We start from the raw sequence: 19186 nt of genomic DNA, 5'->3' as shown, positions 1-19186 counted from the left end.
TAGGAAGACCACACTGCTATCGAGTAAAAAGGACGAGGGTAATTTTCATATCTACATGGTAAATGATAGTGAGACTGAAGTAGTACTCTCTAGTCTGAACAAGCTGCAGAGCGTACAAAATAAAATAAATGCTAAGTTTTTCAGTATTCTTAGGGATCATTGGGATGATTTAGTGAATATAGGACTGGTCATGCCTAGCATTCTGTCTTCTATTAATAGGAAGGAAGGGGAAGATAGACTCAGAAGGCTCTGGTTGAAGAACAAAAAGATTATGGATTATTTCTCTGTTCAAGACTTGATCAACATATGGGAGAAGAACATTCAAGCGGCGCATTACGAACAATATCTCTTGCAACTAGCCGATGCTTTGGTGGGATATAAGATCTACTTCCACCAATACGGGAGGGATGCGTATTTCAAATCAATCATGAGCTACAGCTTTCAATCATGAAATCCTATCTGGAGGAAGAATCGCTATTCCCAGTTTCCTCTATCCCTGCCAATCCTGCAACAACGGCTAGGCTACATCCTCAGCATCAACAGAAGCAGAAGGCTTGTCTTTCCTCGCTAATAAACTGCTTCCCGAGCTAGAAGAAGGAACAAGGGTTTTCGCCTATTCCATGCAAAAGACGGCTCTACTTCTTTGCCTATTTATTTTCTAACAACCCTGGCCGCATCCTTGACTTCGAAACAACCAACAGGAGTTCCTCCCATCAGCTCAATGGAATGAATTCTCTTGCAGTGCAGCCCTGGTGATAATACCATTAGGAGGTGATTGCGAGTCCACTATGAGATCGGGTACTTCCACTAGTCCTATTCCTTTGCCGGGCATGATTTGTCTATCAACGATTCTCAAGTCGAGTAGACTCTCTCTTACCGCGATGCTCATTATCTTCCGGTTCAGGGAATCAGGACCTACATCTCGTGTGGGCTAGAACCAGCCAATAGCTTGACTCCGTTCACCGCTGCTTCCTTCATCCGATATTGCTAGTCCAACGGAAAGCTTTGCTTAGCTTACTGGACTTAAGAGCTTTCTGACTTGTCTCGAAAAGGCCGTCTCACTGTGTACGGAAGGCTCAGTTTACTCGCGGTCCATTCCACCACGAAAGGGAGAAAGGTACTGCTATCATGGGGAACACCTATCTTTGAAATCCTATCTTTCAGCTAACGCTAGTCTAGTCTCCATTGGAATAAATAGGGCCAGCCTGGCTCAACCAGATGAATAGTTTATCTATCAGCAGGGTCGGGGCATAGCGTAGAAGTTCGGTCAGTCTCCGTTGGCACGGTACACTTTGTTCACTTTGTTTTTAATACGTTACTTTTCGGCTTAATAATAACAAGCATTATTCCTGGGCACCGGCAACCCTACTACTGACCAGGGAAGAGATCATGAATAGGGCGTGGTGCAAATCTAGTAAATGGTGCCGTCTCGTATCAGTGAACGTTGTTTGCTTGATGGATTGACGGAAGTCCGCTATTGATTCGGGAACCACAAGTCGAATAGGAATACGTAGATCAATCTCTGAAAGCTGCCAGTCCAGAGTAGCTTATTGGAAATGTCCTCTGGATTGAGTCCCTCGATATAGCAATATTATTTGCCGAGTCAAGTATAGTTCAAGTACTACTGCCAACAGGCGCAGGCTATTAGTCTGATTCCCTAGTAGCAAAAGTGGATTCCCTCATTCAGAAGTAGATTACATACAGACAGACAGGCCCGCATTGCTTCGATCCAGAGGTTCTTCTGCGAATCCCTACCATTACTGGACAAGAGTGGTGGACTCCCATCCCTGAAACCAGCAGACGGATCCAATACACATAAGACTTTTTTTCTCGGGAAATTCCGAATGTCATGCCCCACAAGTTAGTTGCCCAAGCGCTCCCTAGGAGGGCAGTCTACCACAAGATAGAGTTTGGGCCTGGAGCCAAAGCCCCAACCCCTCCATTTTTTGTTGAGCTCAGGAAAGAATTTAAGGAAGTCACATCGGCCCTCATCAAGAGGAATCTGATCTCGCTTTGATTCATCCGTTGCGCGGCGGGACCCACCACTCTCTGTAATTTCCCAGTTCCCCATCGTATCATATCAGGTTTAGGGGCTACCTGGGATAGATGAGTTTATTTGTGGTGCTACTACTTTACTTTTTCTGAGTGAATAACGTGAGTGAGTAAGCAAGAAGTGTTAGCCTTCCCCATTGCAAAGAATTCCTCGCAACAAGACGGATTTCTTCTTTCCAGAGCAGTAGTGGAAGTGTTCGTATTTCTTTCAAAGTGCCAGAATCCAAGTGGCAAGGAAAAGCTTTATTTGCATAATGAATCGTGATATAAAGAGGATTGGAAGTGCCGTGGTTCAGGTTGCGGAGCGGTGATACGACTTTTCCATATCAAAGATTCGACTCGAAAACCTTATGAACCTGTTTTCCTTACTTCAACTAGGTTTCTTCTTCCTTTTATCCATAGGAGGCAAGGATAGCAAGGGTAACAAAACAGATTAAGCAATCAAACGGATGTGCGAAGGAAAGTAGGACTTTTGACTATGGCTGGCATAAAAAGTTCACTTTGATCGTACACTCTACTAGGCAAAACTGGTGTGAGTGGTTTTTACTATGGGGGGCATAAACAGTTGAATATGGAGAGTCGGCTGAGTTTAGGACAAAAAGACAAGGCGTAGTCTTTTGAGTCTGATCAGTCTAGTGTTGCCTATGTTGGGTAGGAAATAAAAGAATCAAAGCCCTCGACGTTAGCAGTTCTTAGCGGGACTCGACGTTCCTAACAGCTGTTGAGCTCTCGAAGTATGAGATCCTGAATGCATCCTCTTTCTTTCCACTTCATCTTGGGAATCTGGAATGGTTGTTTATGGCTGGGTGTGACAGATCAGACTGAGTTTAGAATCAGACTTTCTATCTATCTATCTAGCTGTATTGCCACTCCAACGGTTCTTTTTCTTTGATTATGCCCCGTATCTCTCTGAGCCTATTTGATCTATTTGCTATATCTAAGTTCGAGTGTGAAGTTCGCTCCGGTTGAAGTGTAGGGCTTCCTAATTCCTGCTTCGTCCTCCTATGAATGCACTAGTATAGAAGGTTGGCCCGTCACCGTATACCATCGTAAGATGAACTGGAAATTCGTAGTTTCAACCAGTTACACAAAATAGGCAAGTTGAGGTTTGTTCAGCGTGTGTTGCCTCCAACTATAACGAGGCCCTTTGACTTGAGGTACGATCTTACCTCTTAACGCGCTTTCCTGCTAGAAGAAGTGAGGGTGATGTCCAATGACCTGTTGAAGAAGCTTGCTGTGTAGATAGGTTTCGTGAACCTAATGTAGAACCTGTAAACGAAAGACTAGAGTCCCGGAACCGCTGCCATTCAAAAAGCTATCAATCTGATTCGAAATACCAAGGTTCGAAGACCTCTGGCTTTGATTGTGTGCCCTTTCTTGTTCCTAAGGATTTCTAACCAGACCTTACCTTAGGCGGACGTATACTCAATTATCAATAAGACTAAATCGTGATCGACCCGCCATCATCTCTTGCCTGAACTGACTTACCAGTCACAGGGCCGAGAACACATGATCGAGGGAAATTTCTTTCATCACTACGAAAACTGGTTTTGCTGATTGACAAAACGGATCTCTTCCCTGTGAGCCGCCTTTAGGAAAACTGCACCAAAGATGTGTCTTTGTTCGGTTCAGATCAACAAAGCATTTGCTAATACCAGTCTGAAGGCAACGCTATGCAGCTCCATTTCCTCTTAAAGTGAATGGCCTTCCTATTATATCGAATATTTGGAGTTGCGGAGTTTTTCATAGAATGGGGTGTAGGCAAATACCAACGTCGGTGATTATAGGGAAATAGATGCTTTCTTACTTATGTTCTATACTAGCACATCAGCACCTACCTTTTCTCATTGCTTCGTGAGGGTAGACAATTGCCTGACTCGTACGTAACTGGGCCTGTTGTTTTCTAGTGCTTGATAGTCTGTAGTGTAGTCTATGAAAAGAAAGAAGTCACTTGTTCACAAGCCAAGAGTTCCATTGACTCCTCTCTTATCTACGTTCATGCTTACTTAACCAGTAGTGAATGGAATAAAGTAAGAAGTCTTTCCACACTCGTAACCTGTAATTAATGGGAGTCGGTACAGATTGGGTGTAGTGAAGAATGGAACCCCCTACTCTGACTTGGTCTAGTGAATGTCAGTCCGTACTCATACTCGGTCTAGTGAATGATAGGTAGGTAACAGTGAAGTAGTCGGCGCACCGAGAAGCACACGATCTAATCTACTCTTATTGTCAGTCTCTCCAGAAAGAAGAAGCACACCCTTGCCTTTATTCTCTTCTATGTTCTTGTCTCTAGTGTGGAGTTTTTCCTGTCATATCTCTGAACTGGACTACCAAAACATCTACACTGCATCAAGCCACGTTGTAAGAACCTCGACTAAGACTAAGAAAGGAAACATCCTATAAAGCTCTTGCTGGGTGATTGTTCAGGCTTCTTCCGGTGGATTGGTATTGGTAGAGTTTGTTTGCCGTATCTACACAGGTAGAGAACCTTGTTTCATAGGTTGGGCCTATAAATAGATAAGCGCGAGAGTACTTTACCGGTACCGGTTTAAAGGCATTATTCACTCAATTCTGCATTATTTCTTCTGGCAGCAGGTTATCTTTCTGCAACGCCCAAACAAAGGTGGAACACGTACCCAGAGATCCGAAAAGCTACTTCTCAAGAGTCCACTAAACCACTTGTCCCAGGCGCGGGCTAAATCACTCTGGAACTGGAATCGCCCGGCGCGAATCAAGTAGTCGTTATGTTTGGGATTCAAGGCAAGCTGGAATCAGAATCTGCAGGAAGACAGGGAGGATCTGGAGCCCATGTAGGTACGGCCTAAGCTGAGCTGCTAGCGGCATCAACTCTTTTCCCCGCAAATAAGAAAAGTAAACATTCCCTCCCTAGCCTACCCGCCCTTTATTTAAGTGGAAACAACCACTATAGGCTACTTAGACTAAAATAAAAAATAGGGGCCCTTCTCTAAGTCTAAGAAGGAAGCAGCATTACTTCATTTTTTTTACCAAGGAATGGACTCACTTTCCACTCCTTGAGCCTGCCATTGAAATGAAAACAGACTTTAGGGACTCGTTTTCGAAACGATCCGGTACCAAATTCCATGCTAAAAGCGGTAATCAGATGCCGTTACCTCTTTCTCTCTTTCTTTCTACTGGCCATAGTCATCTCGATTCTCACTCCATACCATACGACAATATCTATTTGACACAAGACATGACATGATCTGGCGGATCAGAACAGAAATGGGTTTAGCCTTCTCCCACTCCGGATTTGCGTATTCCCTCGGGAAAATGGGGTAGGCTACTTTTGAGTGAGATGCGGTTTTCTCAAAAGCAATCCATCGTTTCGAGGGTGCCGGGCTATGGTTCAGTTCGAGTCTAGTTTCCTGAAAATATTCCGTGGTTTTGGCCCAAGGAAAGGAGTAGTGACGGAGTTCATTCATTAGCAAGGATCGGACCCATTCCAGCTTAGAACTTACCACTAGACTCTTGGAATAGGAAATTGGCTTTCCCGAGAAGGGGACTAGCACTTGATTTCGTTGCCTAATAGAATCCCATTCACTCTTGACTCTTGGAATGAGTCCGGTGGAAAGTAAAGTAGGAAGGAGGGGCGAAATTCAGTTGTGTTGGACTAGATTCGAGAAATGCATAATCAAAGCATTTTCCGTTCTTCAGCCAGCCATGCCTGGAATCCATCGTTGTGCCAAGAAATAGTGCAACTTTTTCCACTAGGTGAGATGCACTTTTGGCCCATAGCGAGATAGGATAGAAGTTTTCAGATCAGCTCCCAATGAGATTAGTAGAATCTAATGAGGAGAATCAAAAGAGAGGTTGCCATAGCAGTCAGTGGTTTTGCCTGGGACAGACGTGGCGCACTTGATTGACCTTGCTTCCGGACTAGCTTCTCTTTTCATACCTGGCACGGCAGATTGAGTGAGTGAGTCCACTGTTTACGTTACAACTAGCAGTAGCGTGTCAATTCTAGTCAGAAAAAAAGCTTTCCATTGATTCATGATAGTGCCGTGCCGTGCCGTACTCAACTGGTATCAAAAGTGAGAAATAGGCGATATTCTCCTAAAGAAAGGACGGTTGGATTTTATTTAGACAGATTATAAGAAACCTTTTTGGATCCTTAGCGAAACATCCCTTATTATTAAATGCATATGGGCTTGACTTGATGGTTTTTGATGAAGTCGGTTCCCACTTTTCCAGTCAGGTTGGGAGACTTTTTTAGGGAATTGACTCGTGTTTGACTTGATCTGTCCACTTTGCATTACTCTCTTTTTTCGAGCATTACTTTCTTTGTTCAACTCATAAGTGGAGTGTGTACGACTCCGAGAACAGTGATCGAATAACCAACCTCTTTCCTTGCGTGTTCATTTTCTTTCCTTGCTCTACTTTTTGGCGAGAAAAGAAGAGCGAAGTAAAACAATGAGTACCTGCCCTATAGGCAGCAAAAGCCCTCAATCTTTTTTTCTTTTTTCTATTTGACCACCATTTTTTTCTTATTTCAACGCTTCTTCATAAAAACGACTTTCATCAGTCCGACATTAGAAGGAAAAGAACGATGAAAGATTCCAACTTACTTCACTCAAAGAGTAGAAGCTTCATCCTCCTAGCGAGCCGAGCCAGCCGAACTCAACCTTTTCTTATCTAGAACTGCCAACAGTGGAAAGCATACCACATTATCTCCATTCCATACTGAGTCCACAGCCCAGGGCTTTCTTTAATAGCGGCTATCCCCCGGAGAATCCTTGCATTTTGTTGAAAGGAAGCCTCCTCGGCATGATTTGCACGACCGAGGTCTTACTCTTTCGTTATGCTTTAACATTTCTATTTTATATGTTATTGGATATTTCAGTTAATTACTTTCATTCCCGAGGCTGGATTTCCTTACTCAATGGAGAGCGAAGCTCCCCTCAATTCTGGCCAGGATTCAAAGACCTATTCGGGCCTAGCCCTCCTTTTCTTTCTTTGTGAGGTGTCGACAGAACTCACTTCAGAGATAGAGTGGCGGGTACTTCTGGGTCGTATTCTCGCTCAGGGAAAGCTACACTATAGGAAGTCAGGAAGTCAAACAACGGAAGCAGGTCTGGCGTATCGGATCAATCTGCGACTGGCCTTTTATTCATAACATTAGTAGTTACTCATTGGGTGCCATCAGATGAACGAACTAGTTTTCCACAGAAGAGGATTTGAGGTAGGGCTGCTAGAGAAACTGACAAGGAAATCACAAGAAATAGAGATGCTTCACGCCCAGCCAATCTTGAAAGCTTGTACAGAGATCCAGAATTGCATCTTCAGAAGAATAATAAGCTAAGCGTCGCGTCGAATCTGGACTGGAAAGTCTCTAGAAGGATTTGCACTCCTACACTGCCTTATCAACGGATTCCTGAGAGAAGGGGCCGGGCTATTCATTCCTTCGAGGTGCCGCAGTAAAGGTAGACTAGCTTATTGGGCAAAAAGGTGCCGTACTTCTCAATTGTGAGACTAGAGCTTGATCCTCTCTTACGAGATTTCTAGTTCGAGATTTCGAGTTTCCTGAAAAGAAAGCGAAGAAAGAGTTCTGTATTGAAGATGTCAACTGCCAACTGCGTGCTTTCCCCAATTCTTCTCTTACGAAATGGATCGTTGATTCCTACCACTGATGGATTTATGCCGACCTTACCTTACCTTAAAAGGAGAAGGAACGGGGCTTCCAGAGTCTGAAATGCAACTTCCAATTGACATAGAATAGAATGATCCAACGAACCCATACTCGTACTCGGGAAGGCCAGCTGGAAATGCAGTGCAGTAAAGTAAGTAATTCAGTAAGTAATGCACTCAGTGCCAGTGCCGGTTAAGGGTCTATTGCCAGTGCTAGCGGAAAGAACCGGGCTATGCGCAGTGGAATAGAAAAACGAATATCAGGATTTCATAGAAACTAATGGAAAAGATGGAAATAATACCGAACTCTTCTATTGATTTATGGCTCAGGGCAGGTGTAACTTAGTGTGATAGTCTAGTTTGTTTCATTTAGGAGTGCGTATAAGTGAGCTTGGTACCATTCCATCTTCTTAGCTGTAGGCTTATTGCTAAGGATCGAGTGTGGACAGAAAGGTTTGATGATCTAGGTCATTAGTCTCCGGTTTCTCTTTATGTGTTTGTTCGTCTATTATAGTATATACGACAGATTCATAGCTTCTCAGATCTTTATGCGGGCGCATACATCTCGAATCCCTCACCTAAGAAGGAAAGCGATAGCCATCCATTTCTTATCCTTCGGCCAGGCCGGATCTAGATTAGTGACCTTGCTTCTTGACTTTCCCCTGCTTGTTCAAATCATGATATCCTTGCCCTGTAGGCATCCCTCATACGATCCGATCTACTTTGATTGTTTCATAGCATAGGTTTGTTTACAAGAAGTGGTAGCTTTCTGTGTTCCTAGCTTGATGGCTTTTCTTACATTCCTATTTCCACATTCCTATATTTCCTTTATTTTCAGGTCTGGCACTGGGCATAAGTTTTTGGTCGGCGGGAAGATACACCCAGCACATATGTTTTAGGTCAGAGTCCCATCCTACATTGACTATTTCCACACTTTATAGAAAGCATTTGGTACATTGGGCAACCCGTTTGATCACACAAGAGATGAAATGGAATTATTCTTGGCATATTTCCTATCATTTCACTACCGAGATCTGATCAATAGGAGGGCTCACCCGGGTTCTAGTTCAATCACTCCAATCCATCTTTTCTTTTCTCGGGCCAAGATGCAATAGTTTACCGGTCTAGTTCGTTTTCCCGAGAACCTACCTGCCCTAAGCGAAGAATGCCTATTCTGGACCAATTTCTAAGGGAAGAAGAGAAGGTTTGGCACCTGCTTCGGAGAAATGGTTTCTAAGTACTGGGATCCAACCAGTTTGCTTTTTCTGACAGCACCTGGGAAAGAAGTATTCATTGAACAAGAACAAGGATCTACTAGTCCAACTTTCATTCCAATCTCTATTCCTATCATCTCGCTTTTTCGGACAAGTTTTCTTCTTAACACAGGAGAACAGGAGATGCAATGTCGTTAGGGCCTTCTCGGTCTCCCCAACTAGGGGAAACCTCAAAGCAAACATCCTTCTTCGGACAAGAACTGGCCCATCTGCATCGAACTATTCGAAATCTTGAATCCCATTTCCCTAATCAAAAGGGAGGGAAGGCACTTATAGCAAAGCAGGTACGAGATATCGTTTCTACCAAAACCATGCTATCTACCAGCACCATTCTTGGCAATTGAGAGAAGAAGCAGTCTACCGGAGCGAGAGAACGAACCTAGCGTTTTGAGCCCTTGGAAAACATCATTGATATATGCTAACCCGGAGATTTCTTGGTTCATCATGCTATTGCAGAAGGTTTGCATGCAACTACATTGATTTTAGTAAAGGGTGCTTTAGATGCACTTTTTTAAAATCGATTAGCTTTCCGGAAATTTGACGTAGATTCAGAAGTGGAACAGGACTAGTTAGTGCTCAGGTTTGCCCGTCAACTAAAAGCAAGCAAGCTGTTTGGTAGATCGGCGTATTTCAAGGATCGGATCGGCGTATTGAAACAGAGATCTCTGGTGCTGGTTAGATCCCAAGCGTGCCATCGGATTCTTTAGTTTAGCCACTAGGCGAGAGGGACTTTTCGAATCAACCATCGACTCTCCTGATCTCCTGAGGGAAAATAGGGTTGCCTAATTAGTTGTGGCCCTAAGGGAAATCCACTTTTTCTTCTTGGGTATCGAGGGCAAATCCGGTTGTTGAGTGAACTCGTGAATCAAACAAAACCCTTCTTCTCGAACTGCTAGTGACCTACCGGACTTAGAACCTGGCCTGGCTTTCGAGAGGAGAGTGAAGTGGAAGCATGAGTGCTTACACGAACGGAAGGAAGTAGAAGTAAGCAAGCCATATTTCGACCCGCTTCATTGAACCTTAGAATGGCAAGTGCTCTTCCTGATGAAGCCCGGAAAAACGATCTGTAGCGACAAGCAAGAAAACAAACCTCTTTTCTGATGAAAGTGATTATGGCTGCTATGTCTCCTACCTTGCTATCGAGAATGGCATTTCCATTCCGGAAGAATGAGAGAGAGGGAGTCTTCAACCAACTTCCTTGTTTTCTTATCCGGGCTTAAACCAGAAACGAAGGATCCTTACCTGCCACTACCATAACTTTACTTAACTTAACTGCTCTTGTCAGCTAAAATATATAGGACTCTTCTAAAGCAAGGAACACTTCACCATCACCTGCATCCCATCAAGCAAGGCCTAAACGAACGCACCAGTACAACTACATTAACTGCTCTTGTACAAAAGGCAGAAAGAAACCTCTCTACTCAAGCACTAGGCTATACACTGTAAAACTAGACACACTCTTATCCTTTCAGGCAGTGATACCACTTCTCTGCAAGGCCAAAAGGAAGGTATGAAGCAGGGTTGTTATTTAGGAGTAGGAGGATGAAGAAGAAGTTGTTTTTGTTAGATTTAGGAAATAGGAAGAAAGCAGATGCTGGATCCGAAGCAGGTTGCTATTGGAGCTAGAGGAAGAAGAAGAAGAAGAAAGCAGGAAGAAGAACAATAAAGTTGTTATTTGTTTTATTTAGGAAGCTGGTTTTATTAAGGAAGTAGTAGCAACCACTCCTCTTTTCATTAGGTTATACCAATCACCCATACCAGATACGAAGGAAGCTGTACCTGTACCAATTCCCTGCAAGGCATCTTCAAAACCTAGCAACAAAAACCAATACCAGCCCCGCACCTTCACCAAAACCCATTCTTCTCAAGGAAGGTTCCTGTACCTTTCCATTACTAGTAAAAAGATAGCTATAATGATAGCACTTCCCTTCAAGGAACCAACCATTAACAATACCTGTACCAATACTTATCAAGCTTGTAAAGCTAGGATAAATGATGCCACGCTTCTTCCCTTCCCTGAACGATCCATTACAGGCTACCACTACTGGCTACCTTTACTTTAAAGCACTGTACTAGACTAGAGTAGACTTCCAAAACAGTTCCTACTGATCCGTATACCAATACCTTACTTTTAAGAAACGAAAGTGCAACGGCTTTCGAGTAATAAAGAACCTACTTTGCCAGCCTTGAGAAGGGAATGACCCTAGAGCCCAAGCAAACCATCTACGCAAGGCCGAAAACCCGCCAATCAAACCGCTAAAGCAAATGGGCAAGAAGGTTGAGCTGATGTAAATAGTAAAGGTCGGAAGCTCTAGCTTATGAAGACTCATGTTTTGTCTTGCCTGTGTCAGCTTCCATCTCCCGATGTTGCTACTCGTATCCATTCCTCCGTCTATAAACGACGTAAAAAAGAAGTACCATTCTTTCTCAATACTAGATTCCCTTATCCAGTGCAAGATGAAGGGATTTAGTGCTCGGAGGGCAGAACCTGTCTGTCAATTGGGCCCGATCTAGCTAATAAGAAGCATCAATAGAATGGAGTGGAGAACGCATAGACTCACATCCCCAGCCTTACAGTAGACAAGGTTGTCGGATCCACGGCTCTGCTATTGGAAGCACTACAACGGATATCATACTTCATGGGCGAGGGGAGGATGAGTATGACAGGCCGATACCAACTAGAATTCAAATCTGTATGCCAAGAGTTTGATCAACTTATTCAGGTGGCCAGATAGAAGTTTTTAGAGAAAATGGAGCCGGGTTTCCCTTTTTCCCAAGGGGAGACTGTGCCTATGGCCTCTCTTTCTTAACGCTTACCAGGGTCTTGACTATCTCATCGAAGAGTGGTCTAGTCATGCCTCGGATTCTTGCTTCAGCAGGAAAGAGTGGCAGAACTGACTCACAAGCAGGCGGACAAGCGTCGTTCTGAAAACACCATTCTCGAATCCATCCTTGCAATACTCAAGCCAAGCTAACAACCCTGCCGCAAGAAATTCCTAAAGAGGATCTTTGTTACTTATGGATGCAAGAGAAATGGAACCAATTTCCTCCTAGAAACCAAACTACTTACTAACCGCCAATACGGACAGCTAAGAACTATGGTGATACGTCCACAACATCTCGATAAGTGCCAGGTCATCTTCTGTGGGGAACTGCCCACAATGAAGTTCCCGCAGCAAGTGCCGGATTTGTTTAAAGGATTTTGGAACCCTCTTTTTCCTAACATAAGAAACCCAGCATAGTCCCACTAGAAAGGATTATTATTGATTCCACTTACGGGTCTTTACCAGGGCAGCACATAAGAAGCAAGATCCGTCTGTATCTTTTTCCTTGGTTGGATCGATTTCTGGAACATGGTCAACTGACATGCGCAGCCAAGAATCTCTTTTCTATCCACCCACGAGCCAATCAAAGCGAGAAACGAGGGAAAACACCTTTCCTCTGCTCATTCGAAATTGGATTCTCGATTTATCTGCCACTCCTTTCGCCCGGATGTGGCGGGAGTTTGAAATTGACCAATTTAGATCTCCTTTTTCTCTGTACTTTACAATGATTTGTGTAACAAGTCGCTGAATCCGCTCTTTAATACTGGGTTATCACCGACCTCACCACTGGGTGTGCAATAGATTTATTGGAGTGGAATCAATAGGAAGACAAGGCTTTCAAATATGGAAGAAGTGGGCTGGGCGGTAGAACACCATCTGAACTAATTGGCATACCTTGCTTCTGAAGAGCTAACCAAGGTTTATGGCATCGTGAACGATAAGCGAGGATCTAGGAAGCTTATCCAGGGGTTCCTTAGACGGAGGCAACTTAAGTCTCTGATCATTTAGGCGTAGATATTTCACAATTCGCTTTTGACAATGGATTGTGGATTACCGGGAAAACTAAGACATTTACATCATCTCCCTTAACAGAAGAAATAGAAGCTCGAGGTATCGACAGAGCTGAGCAAAAGCACCAGTGCGTATGGTCCACGTGACTGATGGATGTGCAAAGCTCCGGAATCTCCTACGGGGATGATGATCTCGTACTAGGATGATGCGCTTTGTTTGCATTCCCTTCGACAGAAAGAGATAGCAACAATTCGGGCTAACAAAGGGACTAGAACCGACTTCTTCTTCTTTGATCTTACCTATGATAAATGAGAATCCGCTGTCTTGTTTGGTTGAGGATGAAGCAGATCGGAAATAATAGTATTTCAATGGAAATCCTGTTACTACTTTACTTTCACTTCACTTTTCATGGCGAGATAGACTTGACTCTCCATCTTCAAGTGGTCTTGGCCGATAGGCGTTGTTGTGGCGAAACGGCATATATCTCCTTCGGTTAGCTAGCTACCTGACGTGATAAGGCTACTAGTTCCCTTCACTCGTGCCTACGGCGCACTTACCCATAGCTATTGCATGCAAGCTCAATCTTCTATCTCGCATTGCTACACGCTCGAAACCGCCAATTCGCTCGTATTGCTAACGCAACCTATAGAGTTTGGGGAGTGCGGCGCGGGGAGTATGATGGACGAAGGAGTGAGAACGACTGACGATAGAGCAGGGGGGCTAGCCTGAATTCCTTCTCCTTTCAGGAGAGCATACCTTTATTTTATTCTATTCCTTCGACGAACAATGTACTGAAATGCCTTTTTTCCCCATCCCGCAAAACCGCTTCTTCTGGCAAAAGCCACTTTGGGCACGTCCCACCGGAATTGCATTGCCTGGACTTAGGCTGCTTTCAGCCAGACTGGCTAAAAAGTGCCATAGCTCCAGTGATCCCTCTCCTGTGCTAAGTCTTTGTCTCAATGACTGCGAGATTGCTAAACAATGACTCAATAGAATGCTAATTGATGAGGCCTATCCTTCCCCTATTTCTATTCTGGTAACCCTTCTTTAGAGCGGAGCAAACTCCACGGAAATCCGCTTACCGAGGAAAGAGAAGTAGCGGGAAGGGTGCCCAGCAGTCACTCATATCATGGGATGCACTGGCCACTCCACCTCATTGGCAAGGATGGTTCAACCAGCCATCAAGCAATCGTTTCTATTCTCGATCCAATAAACGGCAGTAAGATGAATGAAACCTTTGTCACTCACAAACCAGAGACCTTTCCAGCTTTCCTAACAGAGGGGAGCACCGGCCCGGTGGAAAAGCAAGAGAAAAATCGACTTCTTCAAAAGGAGACCACTATCTTCGGCAAATCAAATATAGATCGAGTCATGAAGCAGGCTCACTACCTGGAAAGCGTAGATCGGCACCGGCAACTCAAATGAATATCCCCTCCCCTGTGGGATCGAGTTTCTAGGGCTTGCTTGACTTGAGGAAACCACTATCTATGACGACTCAACCGACAAGCTCACTTGCTTTCGATCGAGATGGATTTCCAGGGCAGGGCCTATTCCCTTAACTTACAAGAAAATGCGTATTACAATGATGTGATGATTTAGGTTCTCTGGCGTATTGTGCATGCCATGATTGAGGAATCAACGATCCATCGAGGCGAGGCTATCTATATAGTACTGGAATAGGGGCAAGCCCGGCACACTTAAAGCCATTCCAACAATCTTATTCGTCGTAAGCCCTTCTAGCAGGAGCTGAGTAAAGGTCCGCTCAAGGCCATGGAAAGGCAGATAGTACTTGATACAGGACGAGCCCAGTCTCTATCTAGTACGATATTCTGGTATGTTTCACTGAATTGGCATTTCTAGATACCAAACAAGTAAAAAACAGCAAGTTAGTTAGCTCAGTTGGCATAGGCGAAAAAAAGAAAAGGAATCAACGATAAATCGGGGAAAGAGCCGCAAGCGCGATATCATCTCTATATAGGAAAAATGGATTTTTCTTATTTTATAAAGTTATGGGACCCTGGCTTTAAAATCTTTCTTTTTTCTCGGCTCGAAAGAGAAAAATCAAAGTCAGGTAGCCGACGAAAACCGAAATAGCACAGATACAAAGTAAAGAAAGTATACACGCGATAATAGATAGATATATATTATATATAATGTTAGAAGGAGCTAAATCAATAGGTGCCGGAGCTGAACTCGTATTCAGAGATGGAGGAAATCAAGTCTCATGTTGCTCCTCAGAAAATGCGTATAGTATATAGTAATAGTAATAGTAATAGTAATAGTAATAGTAATCTCATTGGCCCACTAGATAAGGATGGGACAAACGCTCTAGTGTATGCGAAACGAGCATTGCGTTTTGTCCGAGAAGTTCGTGAAAGAGTGCTCGTTACATCAAAAGAGATGGCGATGATCTGTCAAATCGACATTGTGTCGGTGTTCAGTCTCCCGCTCCTGTTCTCAACTATACTATGGCTTTCGTTACTATACTATGGCTTTCGTTGGGTAGAGCACGGGAGAATAAAGTCTATAGTGTATGCGTTACTGTACTGGGAAGCTAGCATTTTTGCTTGTCATGGAATCAAGTCTATTTGTTCGAATGTTCTTTTTTTCGTTTCGTTGGAAAAACCAACGCCGACGTCAAGAATGGATCAGTCTAGTCTCCTTTCTCTTTTGGGAGCAGAGCTGAAAAAGATGGAATTGTCAAGTACGATGATATTTTTATTAACGGATAGAAAAATGCTATTATCAAGTAGTAAACCCATTATGATTGCAACTCGTGGGATGCCTGGAATCCCACTAAATCGAGAATCGGAATCGGTGGAGGATGTGCATAGGGTACTCCGAGCCCTCCCCTTATTTAGAGAAATGGAAGGTATCTTGCGTGAGAGGAACCTGAATCTCCCGTCAGTACAGGAAATAAGCGCTTTCCGTGTGAATCTATTCTCTGGTATCCGGCGTGAGAGTGCGATTGCGGACTACGACGCTTTTTGGCGCTCCTTACTCGAGGAGATTCACACACCTCAGGGACGTAGTTGTTTTGGTCAGAGAATACAAGATCTGCACGCCCGAATGTCTGCCGAGGGCAACTGGGACTACTTGATTGCCCAACAAGGCAGAGGGTATTTTGGTAACCTACCTAATCTCAACAGCCCGTTGGATCAATATCAATTTGGAATTCACCCAATTCTGGATCTGAATATTGGTGAGTACTATGTCTCATTCACAAATCTATCCTTGTCTATGCTACTCACTCTCGGTTTGGTCCTACTTCTGGTGCTGCCAATGATTCTTCGTTCATTAGAATGTCGATTCCTCACAATCGCTCTTTGTGATGCTGCGGAACCATGGCAATTAGGATCTCAAGACGCAGCAACACCTATGATGCAAGGAATCATTGACTTACATCACGATATCTTTTTCTTCCTCATTCTGATTTTGGTTTTCGTATCACGGATGTTGGTTCGCGCTTTATGGCATTTCAACGAGCAAACTAATCCAATCCCGCAAAGGATTGTTCATGGAACTACTATCGAAATTATTCGGACCATTTTTCCTAGTGTCATTCCATTGTTCATTGCTATACCATCGTTTGCTCTGTTATACTCAATGGACGGGGTATTAGTAGATCCAGCCATTACTATCAAAGCTATTGGACATCAATGGTATCGGAGTGCGCCTCTTAACGAGGGTGATTTAAGTGCAACGAAATGTACCGGTGGTTCGCGAAGCATCTGGCTTACCGGTCATCTCCCATTCCCGTCGTCGAGAGACTAAAAGAACTATAGCATGCCAGAAACGGGGAGTTGAGGTGGTTAGACCTATACCCCGAAATGCTCCCAGCATAGGAGCCTATGGTTCCATTCTTGTTATTGCTGGAGGTACACATACCTCTTCTCGGTGTGGTGGAGCGATATACGAAAAATAGATGCTAAGCCCGCAATGTCCGATAACGGGGCTTCAGTAGTGAATCTATCGGCACCACAGCAGTGGCATACAACTTTGGACCTAAGGGCCGGCCCCGTTACCTTTCGGAATGGGGGATCCCCGTTGGCAACAACCACGGTAGTAGTTGCGGAACTACTGGGCCAAGAGAGGACAACCTGTTGTTCCTGCTCCTCCTTCTTCGCTTCGGGGACGGAGGTCCTACGGTAGGTAAGAGCACGCACAAGCACTTGGCCGAAGGGGACCAGCGCTTCTACTCCTCCACCGAGGAGCCGTTCTTGCGAGAAGCAAGGGATGTCGTGAACGGTGGGAGGTCAAAGAAAGAGAATTGACCTCTGAATACAGTGATCCTATGATCTAGATAGACTCCGTCCTTTTTTTTTAGATAAGGGTGACTCAAGAGGGGGGAGAACTACCTAACTAAAGAAGAATAGCGCTCTTTAAAAATAAGAGTAGGCGTGGAGAGCTTTTTGCGGGGAAACTTGCAAGTCAAGTTTGGGGGGAGGCGGGCGTCGACCCAACCTTATGAGTATTCGGACTATAACAGTTCCGATGAACAGTCACTCACTTTTGACAGTTATACGATTCCAGAAGATGATCCAGAATTGGGTCAATCACGTTTATTAGAAGTTGACAATAGAGTGGTTGTACCAGCCAAAACTCATCTACGTATGATTGTAACACCCGCTGATGTACCTCATAGTTGGGCTGTACCTTCCTCAGGTGTCAAATGTGATGCTGTACCTGGTCGTTCAAATCTTACCTCCATCTCGGTACAACGAGAAGGAGTTTACTATGGTCAGTGCAGTGAGATTTGTGGAACTAATCATGCCTTTACGCCTATCGTCGTAGAAGCAGTGACTTTGAAAGATTATGCGGATTGGGTATCCAATCAATTAATCCTCCAAACCAACTAAACCGGGGAAGCTGAAGCGGAAATGCAATTCTCGGGTGAGGGAAGGCTTCGCTCGCTCGCTCAAAAAGCTCTAACGCTCGTTTACGAGTGGAGTGCATAAGCCCTTATTGAAGTAGGGCGAGGCCTTACTACACGAGCTCGTAAGTAAAGCACGGAACGAGCCTTGTCTACGAAGCTTCGCTTCATCATCTTGCTTGCTTCTGCCGAAGCTTAACGCACTATAACATAGGCATGCATGATGGTATGGTAGGAAGACTCCTTTTAAGGCCGACCACTACATAGGAGCGATAGGAAGCCAAGCCGTCAAAAGGAAAGGCGAGCAGCCCTTATTGCAATAGCAAACGGCCTACTTATAGCCCTATTTATACCCTTTATCGGGGACGGGCCTTACAAGCTCAATAAATTGCAATTCTTCACCTTTTCCTCAGACAGTGGGAATGAATTTTCTTACTTGATTGACATTGACAGATATGTGTACCACACCGAACAAGCAATATGTCATATGCTTGATGTACCAGCCAAGCCAGCTCTTTTTTTCTCCGTTCCCTTATCCTTAGCGCTAAAGTCAAAATAAAATGCAAGAGAGTTTGTATTTGCAAATGAAAATGAATATGGATCTAAAAAAAATTATATAATCAATCAATAAATAATAATTGGAATAATATAAAAAATATCCTTCGCGTATTCGTTTAGAATCTTGTTGACCCTACTCGCTTACTCCTATTTTCCTGCTTTCTTTTTCGACAGAATTCATTCTATTCTAACTTTCTTGAAAGAATGGGGTTCTGGGCTCACCCTCTCTTCCTTTTTGAGAAAGATGGGCTGCCCTGGGAGTCTCGCCTTGGTGATTCTTTCTCTCTTGGGGGTCTTCTTCGGTAGCGAATCCGCTCTCATAAATTGGATGAATTCTTCTGGGTCGGCTTCGGGATCCGCCTCTGAGAGTTGGCAAAAGTACCTCAACTTATCGGAGTCGGAGGAAAATGCCGCGTCCGAACCATCCACAAGCCACACCCCGCCGAACCCTGAACCTGAAGCACCATCCATTTCGTTCTTGCGAGAACGAATCAAAAATGTTATTCGCTCATGCCAGCGTATACGAAAATAAAAAATCCTAAAAAGGATTAACGAAGATCTTCACCTTGAAACGGCGAGCGCCGAGAAGCGGGTAAAAATCGCCCAGGTCCTCGATAACATGAACTGGAAAAGGGTTTTCTTTTATACCTATACGGGGGAACCTAAGATAAAGCCCATATCGACTTAACGGTCCACGATTGGGATCGCGCACGAAAAGGCTAAACACAGCCTTTTTCTTGTCCTCGGGACAGCGGGCTAGTCCCGTGCCTGTTTTTTTGAGTTGGGGTACACAATCTTCCTTGTGACTGCCAAACCAGATTTCCGTTTTTAGGGAGAAGGTGTAGTCTTTTTGAACGGTGGTATCGTCAAGAAGAACGAGGCCCGCCCCATTTCTGGGGCGGGGGGAAGGAGAAGTGGGACTGTGGGTCTCCTTTCATTTCATACAA

The 19186-nt window shown here is 44.2% G+C and overlaps 1 protein-coding gene across 1 annotated transcript; it reads left to right on the top strand.

Annotated features, from left to right (window-relative positions):
* The first annotated feature begins 7 nt into the window (after positions 1 to 7).
* LOC118473883 (uncharacterized) lies at positions 8 to 19186 on the top strand. The gene is made up of 2 exons (XM_035963652.1): positions 8 to 16478; positions 17273 to 19186. Exons 1-2 carry the CDS (start codon positions 15014 to 15016, stop codon positions 17665 to 17667), a joined length of 1860 nt encoding a protein of 619 aa, XP_035819545.1. The 5' UTR covers positions 8 to 15013; the 3' UTR covers positions 17668 to 19186.

This window comes from Zea mays, unplaced genomic scaffold, assembly GCF_902167145.1.
Source record: "Zea mays cultivar B73 unplaced genomic scaffold, Zm-B73-REFERENCE-NAM-5.0 scaffold_173, whole genome shotgun sequence".
Classification (NCBI taxonomy): Eukaryota; Viridiplantae; Streptophyta; class Magnoliopsida; order Poales; family Poaceae; genus Zea; species Zea mays.
The sequence above is the reverse complement of the archived record's forward strand: the minus strand, read 5'-3'. Positions and strand labels throughout refer to the sequence as shown.